This window comes from Uloborus diversus, chromosome 1 (assembly GCF_026930045.1).
Source record: "Uloborus diversus isolate 005 chromosome 1, Udiv.v.3.1, whole genome shotgun sequence".
Taxonomy (NCBI): Eukaryota; Metazoa; Arthropoda; class Arachnida; order Araneae; family Uloboridae; genus Uloborus; species Uloborus diversus.
This window is the reverse complement of record NC_072731.1, coordinates 216,266,315-216,284,504: the sequence shown is the minus strand read 5'-3', so window position 1 is coordinate 216,284,504 and position 18,190 is coordinate 216,266,315. Positions and strand designations below refer to the sequence as shown.

Here is an 18,190-nt window from a genome sequence, read left to right as displayed (position 1 = left end):
ATTTCAGATTCTTGTAACGACCCTTAAATGCTAGTCGGCTATAGTGGTTCAATGGGATCCTTTCCAAAATTTTAAATGTATTTTTTTCTGAAAGAGCATGCTTAAAAATATAGAATCAGACCATTTTTTAAGTAATTTCTTTAAGTTTAATATATTTAAAAAAATACTTAAATCGGTGCTTTTTCATTGTTTAATGCTTCTGCCGATAACATCACAAATGATGAAATGCTATTCACTGTTGCCATTCACGGTCCAAAATATTTAATTTGCATCTTTACTCACGTGTATTGGCAACGATATGGTTGATAGCAAGTGTAGAACTCAATTGTAATTTGCTTCTTGATTATCATAACGTGGAAATGAGGTAGAAAGATGCACCATAGTGCATCATTTGTGACGTCATAAAGATCACGCCTTGTTTGAAAAATAGGACATTTTAAAAAATTAATTAAAAAATAACTGTTGGGAAAATGAAAGTATTTTCTGAGTCCATGTTTTTTTTTTTTTTTTTGCTTATTCTATCAATTTCAGTGACAAAAAGTACTACTTTTGATTGACGGAAACAACCCTATAGTTTACAATTTCAATCTTTTCACCACTTCATTAAAAAAGCCAGAAAGACATCCTATCATTCGTAAACAGACCTAATCTAAAAGGTTGATTTACTTCAGACAAAATTTATTGGACAGAATTTTTGACTTTGAACATGTTCATAGAAGCTTTCTAGTTTTATGAACTTCAGTATTTTCTGATCAATTCAAAAACCTTTTACATGCACAATTTCACTGTGGACTCATTTTCTGATATTGATGGAGAAGCAGAAGGTACTTGTCCTAGACTTTAAATTTCAGTTTATAAAATATGTATGTAGCTATTTTTTTCACAGAAAATGTCACTCCAAAATTAAATTAAAATTATAGGATAAAAAATTGAATTTGTTTCTGACAACAGCTCTGTTGAGATGGTTTGGTTGACATGAAAACCAAATAGATTAAATTCAAAACTACAGAGTTAAAAAATGTATTGAAGTGAGTTGATTTCTTCGGATGCAATTGACCGAAAATACTTTGGCTACTTATATGAATAACTTGTCTTCTACTTATTGAAGCGAAAGATTAGAAACGTTAGTTAGCATAGAGTTTCATTGCAATACTATGGAAAACAAAGCTCAGAGTTTTATGGAAGTAGGTTCAAGTAAATTTTAAATTTTTCACAGGCGTATTTTGCTGTATGTAAGTGCTTAAAAAACTTCCAAAAGGAGCAATTTTAGACAAATGCAAGAAAAAAAAATCAGGCTCATTGGAAATGTCACTTAATGAATATAGACTCTAATGAACTCTTAACCCTTGCCTAGTGTGTGTAATTCTCTGCATACAAAAAAGAACCTGCTCAGAGTAGACAGAACTGTTCTGGTTGCACAGTTTAGCTTACAAGTATTTTTACATTCTAAGCAGAAGCAAATGCCCAAGAGCTAGAACTATTTTTAAGGAGCAAATTTTTATGATTTTGGTTTAAACCCCCTCCATTCCATCCTAAATTTTGCCTTCTGCTTTCGTTCATAATTTTTACTTATTTATTCTCTAAACACAGCCAGAAAATTGTTATTGATTGAAATCTACAAAATGTAAAGACTACAAATTTTTATCTAGTTCCTAAAATAATACCTTTTACTTGTAAAAACTAGCTTACTCTCTCTTTCTCTGTTACTTAAGGTGTAGATAAATGTTTGATGTCAATATTTAAACAAAGAATATGCTGTGCATTTAAAAAGTCTTTTTGGTGGCTTTAGGTAAATCCCAACTCGGAAAACAATGTCCATGAGGCTGCTAGTGATGCCATATGTAGTGCTCTTGTTGTTGTTGAGGTAAGTTAGGTAAATTTTGTTCATGTTGTAGTTGTTGAAGTAAGTTATTAAGGTATGGATTGTCTATTTACATATTTTCATATTTTATTTAATTCTCTTAGGACTCATCTAATCATCAAATTCTTGCTCAAGTGTTATTCCAAGGTGTTCATACTCTTATTGATGCCTACAATATGTCAGTTGCTCGTGAAGATACTGATAAGTATGTTTAAAACATAGATTAGTTTTTTTTTAAATATTTTTTCTGATAGTATGCTATCTTTTAAAGTTGTTTAGCCTTTATTATTAGGGCAAGCATAAATTTGATTGTTCAAAGTATAGTTATATCATTTTCAGTTATTTGACCCAAGTATTGTTTTTCGTCAGTATTATTTTTCAATTGTTAAAAATATATTTTCTCCTATAGGTCTGTAAATTACTGTCGAATATTCACAGAATTGGCTGAATCTTTTTTGGAAGAAATGGTTAATACTCCTAATGTAGTAAGTGCTTTTTTAATTGTTATTGTTGTTGTTTTTTTATTTAATTTTTTTTTACACATGTCTGAACTTTATTTATCTTCACAAGTTTTATGCTGTGTGATTTAGCACTTCTTACTTTCTGAAAAGCTTTTAATTTTGTAATTTATTTTTATTTCTAATAGCATCCAAACTCTTTTAATCTACTATGGTAAAAGATATTTCTGTCGAAATTCAGATTCCTTTGAATATTATGAAAAGATTTTGGTCTAGTAATCTTATACAGGGTGGCGACAGATCAGGGAAATCAGGGAGATCAGGGAAATATCAGGGAATTTTGAAAAAATAACAAAAAATCAGGGAAAATTGATTTTATGAAAAAAAAATTTTTTTTTTTTTTTGCTTTACAAAATTAAATACTTTAATTCCCTACGCATTTTCCGCCAATTATCTGTTCAAAAAAAAAAGAAAGAAATTAATGAGGTGCGATTATACACCGCCGCATATTTGTGCATCTTTTTTTCTCAACGTCAAAGTATTGAATCTTACTTATTAACCACAGAATGAACTTCCTAAGATTGCTTCTGTGTCTGTTAGGTTGTTTATTTTACCTAGCTTGAAATTTCCTTTTACGCTTTAAATGCTACGTAAAATAAACAACCATACAGACAAAGAGGAAGCCTACATTAATGCCTTAGCTCCTTTGCCTTTATTCCATTGTCTGGAAGTAATTAGCGTACTGTAATCACGATTTCAAGAAGAAATCTTTGGTTTTTGAATTAATACTATAAAAGCTTAAAAGTTATTATTTCTTTTAAAATTCTTTTTAAGTAAATATATTAATTTTTTATTGTTAAAATGCTGTATTCATTCATTAAAACCTATGATCTTGATGAGAGAAAAACTCCCTGTGAATGGATGTCAAATGGTTTCATCTGTTTTGCATAAATATGTCAATAAGTTATATAAGAATAACTAAATTAATTTTATTCTTCCACTATTACTTGTTATTCTTGCAACAATTATTATACTGTTTGAAAACTTAGTTCAAAATAATTTCAATTACTTTTTAGTTCTATCATAAATACACATATGTTTTTAAGAGTAATTTTAACAGTTTCTTAAAATTGTTATGCTAAGTGGTTTCTAAAAGTAAAGTTTTTTTTTTTTAATTTTCAATAATCTTTCCTTGTAGAAAAATTTAATATACTGTTTTGTAGGTCCCCCCCCCCCCCCCGCGCCCAAATTGACTTGATATGTTTTTTTTTAACCATTTTATTTAAAAAATAGCATTTTTTAAAAGTATATTTTTAGTTCAACAACTTTACACAACTTAAAACGTTTAAAATACTGCATTTTATACGAGGGCTATCCAGAAAGTAGATTACGTTTTCGTCTGTGTCCGCTAGGGGCGGGGCTAGCGCGGCCATCTTGGGGTCAAAGCGTTGCGCAGCTCAGTCTGCATCTAGCCGTGCTAGTGAGAGGTTCGTGCTGTGTTCGTTCAGATACTGTGACGGTTTGAAATGTCTGCGTTAATTGAAAATCCCGCGAGCTGCGAGGTGCGCGCAGTAATAAGGTTTCTGACTGCAAAAAACTGTAAACCGATAGAAATCTATCGGCAGCTTTGTGAAGTGTATGGGGACAACATTATCACTGAAGGTGGAGTGCGTCAGTGGGTCATAAGATTTAAAAATGGCCGAACCAATGTTCACGACGAAGATCAAAGTGGGAGACCCAGCATAGTGAACGCCGAACTTCTCGAAAAAGTCGATGCTAAAGTCCGGGAAAATCGAAATTTCACAATAACGGAACTTTCTTTAAGTTTTCCACAAATTTCGCGAAGTTTGGTGCACGAAATCATCAGCGAAAAGCTTGGTTACCACAAGTTTTGTGCAAGATGGATTCCAAAAATCTTGACAGAGGACCACAAAAATCAGCGAATGGCTGCAGCGTTGAACTTTTTGGACGCTTACCGTAAGGATGGTGACTTTTTACTCGATCGCATCGTTACTGGTGACGAAACATGGGTGAAACACGTGAACTGTGAAACGAAATTGCAATCAATGCAGTGGGGGCACACAAGTTCTCCCCAAAAACCCAAGAAATGCATGCAAACAATGTCGGCAAGGAAGATCATGGCGACTGTTTTTTGGGACAGAAAAGGTGTGATTTTGGTGGACTTCCTGGAAAGAGGCACTACAATAAACTCTCAAAGGTATTGCCAAACTCTCCAAAAACTCAGAAGAGCAATTCAAAACAAGCGCAGAGGAATGTTGAGCTCTAAGATCTTGTTGTTTCACGACAACGCCCGGCCCCACACGGCAAATGTCACTCGTAAAGTTCTTGAATCTTTTAAGTGGGAGTTGTCTCCTCATCCACCGTACAGTCCCGACCTGGCACCGAGCGACTTCCACCTATTCCCAGCAATGAAGAAGTGGCTGGCTATGCAGCGTTTTGATGACGACGCACAGCTGCAAGAAGAGGTAACGGAGTGGTTGAAGGCGCAGGCGGCCGAATTTTTCGACGAAGGAATTTCCAAGCTCGTACATCGCTACGATAAATGCCTTAATTTGTATGGTGACTATGTCGAGAAGTAGTATTTGAGTGTGGCTTTCATCTGTATATAATAAAAAAAATTTCCTATACTTTGTTTATTTTTTATTCCAAAACGTAATCTACTTTCTGGATAGCCCTCGTACAAACATACAATGGATTTCAAGTATAGCAAAGAAAGAAAGCCATTATCATTGGTAACGTAAATCAGGGAAATTTGGTGAACTTAATCAGGGAAAAGTCAGGGAACTTTTTTTCACAGTTCCTGTCGCCACCCTGTTATATATTTTTTTTGTAAATACTTTGTACGGAAATACATTTTTGTGTAAACTTATGAAAGAAGATTATTCCGTTTCTAACACCAGAGATGAAAATCTTTCACGAATCCGCGATTTTCCGCTTTTTGTATTTTTTTTCATTTCCCGGACGCAGAGCATTTTCCAGCGATCAATCGCGTTCGCCCCGTCAAGATTTTTGCTGACTCACGTGTTCTTTCTAAGGTAGAAAGAAGAAAGGAACTTCATTTTGTGGATGGGGAGGGAAAAAGGCTCGAGAATGACATAGAAAGCATCGGCGTTTATGCATTTCGAAATCCGATTGCATCCGCTTCCGTAACACTCGCTCATTTTTGTCTACTATGCCATCCTATCACTTAAACCTTTATAACTTTTTGTGGACTATTATTTTCAACCCTTCTTGTATGTATTTTGTTTTTTGCTGAAGACTTGTATGCTCATTGTTTTGCCACGCCCATTTCACAGTCACTTTCTAGCGATCGCGCAAATACCCCCTCAACTCCTTTCTGCCCCAACCTTCCCATCAGTATTCTTGCTGAGGCATACATTCTTTCTTGAGTAGAAAGAAGCAAGGAACTTTTTGCTGTGTTGGTGAAGAGGGTGAAATAGGAGTGGAGGGAGAAATGCTGGAGAGTGATGGTGGGTGCAATCGTTAGATGTAGCTTCTGAAATCCAATTGCATCCACTTCTGTTACACTCTCTCATTTTTATCTGCTATGCCATTCTACTGTTTAGACATTAATACACTTTTTGTTGACTAATATTTTCAACCCTTCTTATACTTTATTTATTTTTTATGAAGACTGCCATGCCCATTCAAATGTTTATTCTATTCCATCCGAGTTAATTTAAGCCAACATCATTCTTCAAATCTAGTTTTAATGCTTATCAGGCTTACCAAAGATATAGATCTTGAAGATCTTAATACATTCAAATTTATTTTAATTACAATGTGCTATTTTATTATAACAGACATGTAAACATAGGAAATTAAAGATGCTTATCTTCTCAAATCATGACATAGTGTTTAAAACTTTTTTATCAATTTAAAAATAATCATTTTTATGTTAGTGCTTAAAATGACCGTCAAAGTTCAAAAAGTTTTAGATTGGGTCTAGTTTTTTAATGATTTTTATAGAATATACCCAGCTGCTCCACAAAAAGGTTAGCTACATTGATAATGTCATTTTGTAATCATGGTGTCCAATGATTCAGCTTGTATTAAGTGTTTAATTATATGGAAGTTTTATAGCATTATATGTCACATTATAAAGTTTTAATTTCACCTGATTTGTGGGCTATGGGAAAATGAAAGTGGTAAATGGAATTGATATATCTGTTAAAATCTTAAATGTATGCAAGCTTATTTTATTTATTCATTTGTTAGCATTTCTACCAGTAAAAAAAACAAAAAACATTTATGTATTAATATTTGAAAGACAGTTCAGTATTGATATAATTTCACTTAATGTAAGAAATATATATATATATATTCAAATTTTAAGTCTCGCAATTTTTCCTCTTTTTTGACTTCAGGCTGTTTTCATCCCTGTAACACTTACAGCAACTTAATAAGCCTCATTTTAGAACTATGTTACTTTACAAATAACATTGAAGTTGATATCAAAATTTTGAAAATATAAGAGTTAAACAAATTTAATGCTGTAAATGAGTAACTTTACCAATAATATGAAAATAATCCTTTTCTCACTAAGAAAAACATGCTAATAAAAGGACTATTTTTGTGGTTTTCAATTAATCTCAGGTGATCCTTTTTGCCAACAGAGGTTGGTGAAAGGGTTTCCCTTGACTTTTCTTAATTGGTATTGGTCTTAGCACAAGACTACTGTTTTTGTGAAAATAGCTGGATTACATTGAATACCTTGGTTTCTTGCATGTTTATTTAGTGAAATAGTTTGATGAATTCCTTTTGTAGTTCAATTTTTAAATATTTTACAGGGTTTTGGAAATTTGCAGACCTTAAACTTACTTTTGATATGTGTAAGCCATCCTGATTTTGAGGTAAATATTTTGTTTTCAAATTTTGTTCAGTATGTGTAGCTCTAGAGAGTTATGGCTTTTACAGGTTGTTTTAAAATGAGAGATTCATTAAACTTAATCCTTGGACTAGTTTTGGCACATGGTAAAAAATAAAAAACTTCTTTTCAATTAATGTCATTGCTACTAGCTCAAAGAAATGCTGCAAATAAGATAATTATTTTTAAACTGTCTTATCGTATCTGTTGTGTTTCTGTGAAATTTTAAGTTTTGTTTTTTTCTAACAGTATTAGCTTTGTCGAATGTCTTAAGTTAAAGCACTGTTAATCTGTTTTTATGCAGATTTAATGCTTAGACAAGATTTATACACAAAATTCTCAATTGTGCAAATAATTTACAGAGAATGTCAAAATGATTTCCAGAACGGGGGTTGGTTCAGGTTGGTCTTTTTTTTTTTTTTTTTTTAAACTACATTTTTGTGAAGTGAAAAAGAACAAAAGCTGCATCTTAAATTTCTATTTTTGTTAGATAGCAAGTGACTGCTCATAATGTTAGTCGTTAATAGTGCACTTTTCTATGTAACTGCTCAAAATTATCACTAATTTGTCACTTTTGGAATATATTTTGTGTTTCCACCAGGTTTTTATAATTGCAAACTTTGTTGGTAGTATGTTCTTTTAATAGGCTGAACTGTACAAAGTTTAATGCACTTTATAAGAACAAGATTGCTATGATTATGATTCATGCAATTCTTATCCTGCAAATTGTTCATTTGTTTTAGGAATTTTTCCTTGTTTTTGGTGAGTTTTATGGAGCACAAAAATATTTCTGCTGCTTTTTATCAGAAATCGGGCATTGATTGTAAAAGAATTTGAATAAATATTATATTGTATTGAAAATATTGTACCTCTCTTGGCAGCAGTTGGATACCGGACAAAGAATGATTCATTATTTTAGACTTATCTCCTGTCAACCACCTATATGAAGTAAATTGCTGCTCGGACTAACCTTGTGCCATCAGTTCGAGCATGTAATAATCATTGATGTTCAAAAGTCTGAGTTGTCCTGCAATTGTTGCTGTTAAGATTATTTATCTTAGAATGTCCTTCTCTTTTAATGTTCTTCCTAAATGTTCTACAAACTCTGCTCATGTTTTTTTTTTTTTTTTTTTTGCATATGTTTTTATATCATGTAGTATCATGAGTTCTGTCATGTAAATATCATTTTCTTTCCAGGTTGCTGAAATTACTTTTAATGTATGGTATCGACTATCTGAAATGTTGTACAAAAGAAATGATGATACTTTGAACAATATTTTTGAGCCATATATTCAAAGGCTTATCATAGCTCTTTGTAGGCATTGTCAACTAGATCCAGATCATGTAAGTTTGTTCATTAATTTATTTTTTTGCTAGTGTTCTTTTATTTTGTGCTTTTTTTTTTCGTAATCTCTTATTGAACAGTAGGAAACAAAATTTGACTGATGTGAAAACATTTTCAAATCCTATTTTTTAACTTTGAACCGTAGTTATAATTCCAAGTGTTGTTGTGCAAAGCATGGGTTCCCAAACTCTAATGATAATAGCTGGTGAATATCAATCTTCACCAGAGACGACCTAAACATAAATTTTTGATAGGACATTTGCCAAATAGAACTCAAAATTCTGCCGAATCTGAAGACAAAATTTGCATAAAGAGGATGTTTTTGGGAGGTCGCAGTGACTTCTTGATGGGCCGCCCCCGACATTCACATACCAACGGGATTGTCAAAAGACCGAATATTTTCCGTGAAAGCAGTGAAAGTTGATATTTTCTTATTTCTGTCTTTTACGGTACAATATATTGATATCATCGACACTTTGCGACGCCCTTAGCCTCTCCCTGTGTCACCCCAGGATGAAGCTGCAACCAATTTGGGAACCCCAGACTTAAGGCGTCATTTCTCACTCATGTGTTGGTAAAAAATTGGGAAAAAATTTTGTGAACTGATGTGAGCTCATATACGATTATTCTTTTTCATTTTTTTTTATATCTGTAAACTGTCTCAAGTCTTCAGTCACAACACTTTTAATGCTTCTGTAGGAAGGAGTACCAGATGAAGGAGATGATTTTAGTGAATTTCGGAGACGTGTATCTGATTTAATTAAGGATGTTGTGTTCATTATTGGATCTTCCAAATGTTTTCAACAAGTAAGTTTTTTTTTTCGAAAGCAGTTTATTTCTAAATATATATCCTTAGTTTCTTATAGTTCTACAATTTTTCTTTCTTCTTCTTTTTTTTAATTTAAAAAATATTTTATGTATTTAATATTTTGTAGAAAAATCTATAATGATTGATATTTGACTGAACAATTTTAAATTATTTTATGAATTAACATTTGTATTTCAGATGTTTGAAAATTTGTGTTCTCAAGGAAACATGGCAACTTGGGATACTACTGAAGCATCTCTTTTCATTATGGGAGCTGTTGCCAAAAATATTGTACCGTAAGTAATCATTAATTTCTGTGCAAGCAATATTGCTGAATTAAACACATACAAAATTGCTCACTACAGCATTCACAGACTGCTGTTTCACCCTTATCGGGGAATATCAGTCTAGCATAGCCGTTTCAGAACAGGAGATAGTAAAACTCATGTAGAAGCTGAGATTACATTCACAATTAAAATTATGTTGTAATATAATCTACTTTAATAAATCGTTTCTACAGGAAAATTTTTTTGCAAGAGATGTATCCAAATTTATTTTCTAGTAAATATCTTATTCTCCATTCTTTTCCCATAGTACAAATGTGCACGAATGTAAGTAGGCATGGTTAGAGGTGAGACCATCTTCCTGAAAATTATGGAGTTACCATAGAGATTTTTTAATTTTTAGTTAGTTTTTTGTTTCAAAATATACAATTTACTTGTTCAAATTGTTTTATTCAAATTACATGATTTTAAAAAAGTGCTAACTTGCCTCAAAGTAACATGTGCAAAAGTTTATTTTGTTCTGATAAATCTAATATACTCCAGATTGATTTTGATGTTTCAGTCTTCCCCTCTTGGTTAGTTTCAGTTGAGATTATGTGAGTAATGCAAATGAATAATTGCAGTTTCCTCTGTATTCATGTCTTTCATTTTCAGAAATGAAAAGTGGCTGGAATGAATCAAGGAGATCCGATAAATAACTTGATCAGTGAATATGCTTTAGCCCTATCATAACCCCAGACTGTTGAGACTCCCTGAAGTCTAAAGTATATATATGTGTTGTCACCGAGTGTTTCTTGAAAAGTTTTAACATAATTATCGGAAACCAGTTTTTATTTGTAACAGAGAATTCTTTTTAAATACAGTATTCATAGCATACTGCTTTCATATAGTAAACTATAGTATTCATTTGGGAGACTTTTAACTATGCCATCATTCATAGAAGCACCAAATAGTCAATCTTGTGATCTTTTTCGAAATATTGCAAAAGAATGACAATAATTTTTCTTTTTCTCTGTAGTGAAGAAAATCGGATTGTTCCTCAAGTTATCGAAGCCATATTGAATTTGCCGGAAACTACACATATATCAGTAAGATACACAAGCACTTACCTCATGGGAGAACTTTGTGATTGGATTGAGAAACATCCGCAGTATCTTGGTAAAAGCAATTTGTTTTGGTTGAATTTGCGTATCTTAGTTTTCTTGTTATGTTAATTAATATAGAAGAGACTGGTGTTGATAGTCACACGATTTGGTAGTCACATGTTTTGTATCTTCACTGGTACAATTGGTGTAGAACTGTTAGTGAGTAGATATAAAATGGTTTCAACAATTAAAAAACAAAAATCATAGCATGTGAGTATTTTTTCCCATTGTTCTTTCCAATTGAGGCGGTACGGAGCAAAGGGATGTAAGAGACAAAATTAAAAGTTTGGAGATAACTGGTACAAATGGTAGGTGAACCTCTCCTCTATTTTGGTGAAAGAGATAGTAGTAGTAGCAGCCCTGGTAGGTGCTGCTATCTATGCAGCTTGATGTAGAAAAACTTTTCAATGAAAGCCTGCCTAGGACTAAAACTTTAAACATGTTTTACTCAAAACAAATGTCCACTAACATCCCTTTGCTTCTCATTGCCTCAATTGTGTCTTTAATATTATCTGAGTATTTGGCAGCATTGTAGTCTAAAGACTAGTTTTGGCTTATGTTTAACCCTTTTTTTTTTCTTTAATGCTTGCTTGTTACACACTAGCTTATATAAACAAATTTTTGAAGTCAAGATGGTTATCTCAATATAATTTGGGATTGCTTGTTTATTGCATTCTATTGGGATTACTAACCCCCATGTTTTTTTTTTTGGGGGGGGGGGGGGGCTTTTGATGGACTCTACCGTTATAGTTTTGCATAGTGACAGTAGATTCATATCGTAAATTAGAATGTCCCCCCCCTCCCCCCCCCCCAAAGATTAAAAAGTTTGTTCCCCCTCGTCCTAGACAGAGTCGGTAGAAATTTAAAGAAAGACTAGAAAGAGCGCACACTTCCTAATATTATGCTAAACAGCAGTCACAGTTACAGTGAGATTGGTTGTTTAATCCAAGTGTCTAGCTTTTATTTTTGACCTTATTTTAACTTCTGGTTTATCAAGCTGCTGCTGCTAGTTTTTCAAAAGTACCTCAGTTGAGGGAGGAAAGGAAGGTTGCAGGCGCAGATTAATTCTTGCATTCAGTAAGAAACACCCAGTTACATCCTTGAGAAGAAAATGGGAGCAGTGATTGAAACGTAAAGGATAGGGTCATAAACTGCAGAATAATCCAAAACATTTGATCTATATATGCCAAAACTGCATGTCTGATTACTGGTGACCTAATTTCTTGTTTTGTTGTAGTATATTGTCATTTGTGAGGCTTTTTCTTTCTTTCTGTTTTTAAGCATTTTTTCAAGTTTTTTTAGCCATTTAAATTGTAATTGATAGCCAAAGCATTGAAGGTATAAATTGTCATATTTGTTAGAAGTTTATAAAACTAGAAAATATGATAGTTTTTTGGTAATAAACATGATTTGAAAAGTGGTATCTTAAAGATAATGTTCCGCTAGTCTCACTCTGCCCCTACAGTAAAGGCTAACCCATTTTTAATGGTGCACAAAGGAAAAATTTGGCATTAAGAAATGCACTGGTATATTTTTCTCATTAGTTGTTGCACAAAACTTTCTTACCCTTAGGAACAGTTTTTTGTTTTGATCAGTAGAATCTAGTATTCTGCTATAGTCAGTTTTAAAAAATATCTGATTTCTCTTTATTCTAACTGCAGAAAAAAAACTGAAATTTTTTGTCCTTTTTTTCCCCCTGTAATTAAATACTAGTTAGATGAGTTTTGCTGAATTATTTTTCTCTGAAATCTTATCAATGGAATAATTGCTTTCTGCCAATAGTTATTATGTTTGTATTGGTATTATTTTTTTTATCAAGTTGGTTGAATCAACTTGCTGATCTATTGAAATTTATAGAAAATATATTCATTCCAATTTTAAGACACTAATATTTTAAAGAGGGAAAACACAAATAATGAGCTGATGTGTGCATCACATGACTTTTTTTTACTCCAATTTTAATGTCATTTTCCCATTATTGGCATTTTAATGTGATTCAATAGTTTACTCTCTAAATATCACCACCAGTGGCCAAATTGAAAATAGATTTTTTTTTTTAAAAATGCCAAATTTTTCACCAAGTTGGTGACAAACGGCGACCAAAAAACTGGCGATATATTGCCAAGTGTCTGCCAAATTATAACACCACTTGAGTATACGACAAAATTAACAATGATTTCCCCCCAAAAAGGGGTAAAAGACCCCTTTAGAAACACCTGAATGCAACCATAAGGGGAGGTGCACAACTAGACCCCACTAGGAGTCTACGTACCAAATTTCAACTTTCTAGAACATGCCGTTCTTGAGTTATGCAACATACATACAGACATCACAAGAAAAGTCATTGTAATTAACTCAGGGAATGTCAAAATGGATATTTCGAGTGTTTATACGTTCTTAGGCACTTATCCGCGTGTGGTCGGGTTGAAAAAAACACAACGTTAATTCGGGGGTGAGCAAAATAAAAATTAAGGCCAAATTTTGAGTGAAAATTTTTTCGCAAATACAATACTTCCTTTTTTGTAAAAGGAAGTAAAAATTTAACCCCCTATAGAGACTGAATGTTTGTGGTAATAAATTTTAACGTTATATATATTGATTTATTCTTTTCATTTCAGATCCTACTTTAAATTTTCTTCTTTCCTGCCTCCAGAAAAGTCCATTGTCGACTGTTTCTGCTACAGCTTTACAAAATATTTGTTCAGTATGTAAAAAACAAATGACTTCTCATTTCAGCTGTTTATTACACATAATTAAAGCCATTGACACCATTTCAATTTCAAATGAAGCAGCTGTTGGGCTTTTAAAAGGTACTCTAAAATTTTAATATATATTTTTTGCTATTTGTTGATTATATTTTTGTATTTTATTCTTAAATTCTTTTTTGCTGATCTCATTGCAAATGAAGTGCTTCTTCGCCTCTGCAAGCTGCAACAAATCATATCTTCTGTGTTGATCATGGTTTTTGAGCAAAGATTTGATATTATTATTATCAAAGAAAAATCCTGTAATTTACCCCTTTTGCACCCTTTAACTAAACGAGTTTTTTCCCTTGAAAATAATTAATCGATCTGTATCAGCTCCTTCCTTTCCCGATAAGAACATCAAATGTAGATGATAAAGTTGAAGCAACTGACCTTACCAACACAAGTGAAGTTCACTGTTTGAAATGGAGTGTGAAAACAAATAGTTTTGCACTGATACTTTTACTGCCTATTATTTCGGTAATGTTGCGTAAGATGAAAAATCTAATATTGAAAACTACAAAACACTGCTCCTTCAGAGCAGATGCTTAATATTGAAAGTTCACTTTCTGTATACCATTGAGGGGCATGTACATATTTTCTGCAGTCTTTCTAAGAATACTTTTCAATTGTACACTATGCTTTATTTTCAACTAAATAAACTCTTTTTATTTTTTGATAAAAAAGTTATCCGAAATCGGCTTTCAAATACAGCATTTCAACGGCTATGTCAAACTATAGCGAAACCATGTCAGCTATGCCCTGCTGCAATTTATTTTGGGAAATTCTATGCCAAACTGCAATTTTTATTACAAAATTAAGTAAATTTTAGTTTGCAATTTTAAAAATCAATGTCATATAATGTATTTTTCTCCGAATAAACTCATTTTCAATATGAAAGTAGTTTAGCAATAAATACTGGAACCTCTCTCAAGTAGGGAAGTAGCATGTGGATGAGCAGTTTAAAGAGAAATAGTGAGTGACTTGTCTTGTTTCTCACTTCTGGCGGAGTTTTGTCTGACAAAAGCCATCCCATTCCTGTATTAGAGATTGCTTATTGTTACAAAATGGGGCGGGGGGAGAATATTAGATTTTATTTCTTGAGAAGTAAGTTCCTTTAAATTGTTGGTAGTCGTTGAAAAAATTGCAAACTCTAACCCCGTACCATTCTTAAGTTTCATTATTTTTCTGAAGAAAACACTGAATTTTTACTCACTTTTCCCACCCCAAGAGAATTTCTCAAGTTTGCTCCATATTTTTCCAAAAGTGGAATATACATGTTTGATAAAGGCAGAACTTAGTCGGTAACTTTAAAAAAAAAAACGTTTCAAATCTTAATTAGTTGAATCATGTACAGGGATGTGCAGAGAAATTTTGGGGCCCCTGACAAATGACTTTTCCGGGGCCCCCTCCAGGCTCGGGCCAGGACCGACAGGTGTCTCCCCTCCTCCTGGTGCATGCCCCTGATTCTGTGTATAATATTTACAGTAAGTAGTAGCATTAATGTCTAATAGATTAACTTTTTTCTAACTAACACTTCCCCCCCCCCCCCCAAATTAAGTGTTACTGATGTTTTGCTTTAAAAAACTCCCACTCTTTCCTCTAAGAAAACAAAAACACATTTTCCTTGAATATCCAAAGTTTTATTTTTCTTTAAAAAAATTCTCGTCCATGGACTTTTTAAATAAAACAGAGTTTTGCCTACCCTTCAACCACACTGTACCAGAACTGTATTTATCCATTCCATTCTGCAATATGTTTGAATGCCAACAGTTTTCCTGCACCAGAGTAGGCTATGAAACCTTCTTTTAGGTGTTTTCATATTTTTGTCCAACCCTGTGTATATGTTACTATAATTATGTTTTAAAATAGTTTGCCTTACTTTTTCTTATTCTTGTTTGAGTCGATTTGATTGCTGTTAATTAAAATATTTTGGTCTTGTTTTAGGAACTGCCCTTATTTTATGCCAAATGCCATTAGAGAAAATTACTGATGGATTGTTGGAGCTATGTCAAACACAAATAGTTCCTTTATCAAATGTATGTGCAAATGGACTTTTATCTTATTGCTTCTACTAAACAAAGGAGTAGAATTTTGGATTTCAAAACTATCTTTTAGAAGTACATTGAATAGAGTTCTCACTATGAAATTAAGCCTATTTATGAAATAATGCTATCCTGAGGGAGGGAGAGAAATTGCTTATTTTAAAGTATCAAATGTTGGCATTTAGTGATTTTAAATTTGAATTTTTGAAGAAAAGCATCTCTCTATCAATTTGACTCTAGATAATTTTTAAAAATTGTTTGTTGTAAAATGTTTTTATTAAATTTATATTGCATTAATCTTGAGTAACTATTTTTGTAAACTTAATATTACTTTACCTTCGAAAAAAAATGTGCTAACTTTTGCATGATTTTAATGTTTTTCATCATCAATAATGTAGAATTATATTTATTTGTTTATTTTTCCAGTTATTAAAAGAAGACAAATCTGTTGTTAAAGAAGGTGCAAAATCAGACCCAGCTGTTTGGCTAGATAGATTGGCAGCTATATTTAGGTGTGGTTTTGTTCCCCTGATATCCTTCTTTCTCACTTTAATGATTTTGTTTTTTGATTTTTCTTTCTAACTGCTAAATGCTATATAATTAGTGAATGAATATTTATTTTTCTCATCTTTGCTGTAATTACAGTCGCACCCATATTTAACGAATTCATCAAGACCGAAACTTTTATATGTTAACTAATGGTTATTCATATTATCGGGGTGTGAAAAAAGAATTTTAAAAAATGGCATTTGCCTTATTTAAAACCCCTAATAAGCAACTATGCAAAAATATCTGTAATTTGAATGTGTACACTTTTTATTCAGCATTTCATGACTTGTTACACACTAATTAATTTAAAATTTTAAACTACTGAGTAATAGATGTTTGACAATTTCCTTGATACTTGACTCGAAATAGTTCTCTTTCGACTTTATGGAGAGAAGAAAATACTGTGACATTTGTAGCCTGCTACATGAGATTTGTTTTTACAGTTTACAGGCGGCCATGTAAAGCATTTGAAAAAGTAAGTTTTAATAGGAGTTTCATCAACACTTTCTGCATCAGAATCAATATTTGTTGGTTGCCCCCTCGCCCGTCAAAAGTTGCTAATTCGAAGAAAAGTCTTTTTTCTATGTCGAACAGTATGGATAAAACATTTGGGAAAATATTTCCTTACTCAAATCAACAAAAAAGAAAGTTTTTGGGCTTTTAAAATAAGTTGTTAATTTGGGGTCTATTATTCGGTAAATAGGGGTTTTTGCCTTTATTTTAGTCGGGGGGGGGGAAGAAAAATTCGTTAAATTGCAAAATTTGTTAAATAGAGGTTCGTTAAATCGGAATCCGGCTGTATTTCTTAATTGTAACATACATTGTTTGGTTAACAATTTTTATTTGTTCATGTTTTTGAGTAAAATTTCAGTACATAATAGTTTTGATGTACTACTCGACGAAATAACTGTTTGGATCTGAGTTTGAAAATATACACAAAAGATATTCAACCTTTGGCCTAAAAGGGTGAGGGGGGGGCAAACTTTGAGCATTGGAAACACAAGCACCCTCAAAGCAGTCTCTTTGGAACTCCCCTCACTTCTCCCATTGGTGCTGCCATTGTTATAACAAGGTTCCTGGGTGTCCTTGAAAATCCTTCAAAGTTCTTTATTTTGGTAACCTGTTGCAAAGGGCCCTTTAAAGTACTTAATTTTAAACAAAAATTCTTAATTATTTTAGCAAGGTGCTTTATTTTTATTTTTTAAGCTAGTCTTCAAAAAATTGAACATTTTTCTCAATCATCTTTCATTCTTTTTTAAAAGCCCATTGTTATATCTTTTACTGAAATTTGAAATTTCAACGATTTTCTAAGGTTACTTTGTTGATGTTATCATTTGATTTTTTTTTCCTCTTCAAAATCTTTTCATGTGTTTAAAAAGTCTTCCCTGCACCCATTTTCTGCTTCCTTTTATTTTCTTTTGTAAAAAATAACTCTGCAAAGAAGTTTTTTCTTCTCATTTCTCGTCCAAAACTCATCAAACGAGCATTTTCAAGCAATCACGTAATTTCCTCTTTTCTGTTGGGATTTTTACAGATCCATGTATTTTTCTCTTTCTGATCCCTTCCCTTGTGTTACACTTATTAATAATAATTTTAAGGTTTAAAAGTTTAACTAACTTCAAAACTTTTTAATATTATTGATTCTTTTCTATTGTTGTATTTTCTTATTTTATCATTATGATTACATATGTAAATATGGGAAATCAAATTAATTTATGCTTAATTTTTGATTTGGTTTTATAGATGTTTTATTACTTAAATTGTAATAGTTATTTTTATGCTATTCTTTAAATGATTATCAAAATAGAAATAAACCTCATGCATATTTTTTTTTTTTTAATGATTTTGAAATTTAATATTTAACGCATCTTTAAAATCACAAAATGCTCCACCAAACCAACGTAGATGCAGTCAGACTCTGATTTAACGAACTTCTATCTAACAAATTTCGCTTTTTAACGAATTTTTCTTTTTCCCCGACTGAACTGAAGGCAAAAACCCCGACTTACCGAATATTAAACTCTGAATTAACAAATTATTTTAACAGCCGAAAAAAATGTTTT

General features: G+C 32.2%; 1 protein-coding gene across 1 annotated transcript in view; it reads left to right on the top strand.

The window, feature by feature from the left end:
• The window catches only part of LOC129224850 (transportin-3-like), a 58,415-nt gene that overhangs the window by 19,263 nt on the left and 20,962 nt on the right, over positions 1-18,190 (top strand). Inside the window, exons 8-18 of the mRNA XM_054859400.1 lie at positions 1,790-1,864; positions 1,966-2,066; positions 2,271-2,346; positions 7,131-7,193; positions 8,405-8,551; positions 9,252-9,359; positions 9,559-9,656; positions 10,663-10,802; positions 13,408-13,599; positions 15,481-15,572; positions 16,005-16,090. Coding sequence (XP_054715375.1) covers positions 1,790-1,864; positions 1,966-2,066; positions 2,271-2,346; positions 7,131-7,193; positions 8,405-8,551; positions 9,252-9,359; positions 9,559-9,656; positions 10,663-10,802; positions 13,408-13,599; positions 15,481-15,572; positions 16,005-16,090 — 1,178 coding nt within the window. The remainder of the gene's footprint in view (positions 1-1,789; positions 1,865-1,965; positions 2,067-2,270; positions 2,347-7,130; positions 7,194-8,404; positions 8,552-9,251; positions 9,360-9,558; positions 9,657-10,662; positions 10,803-13,407; positions 13,600-15,480; positions 15,573-16,004; positions 16,091-18,190) is intronic.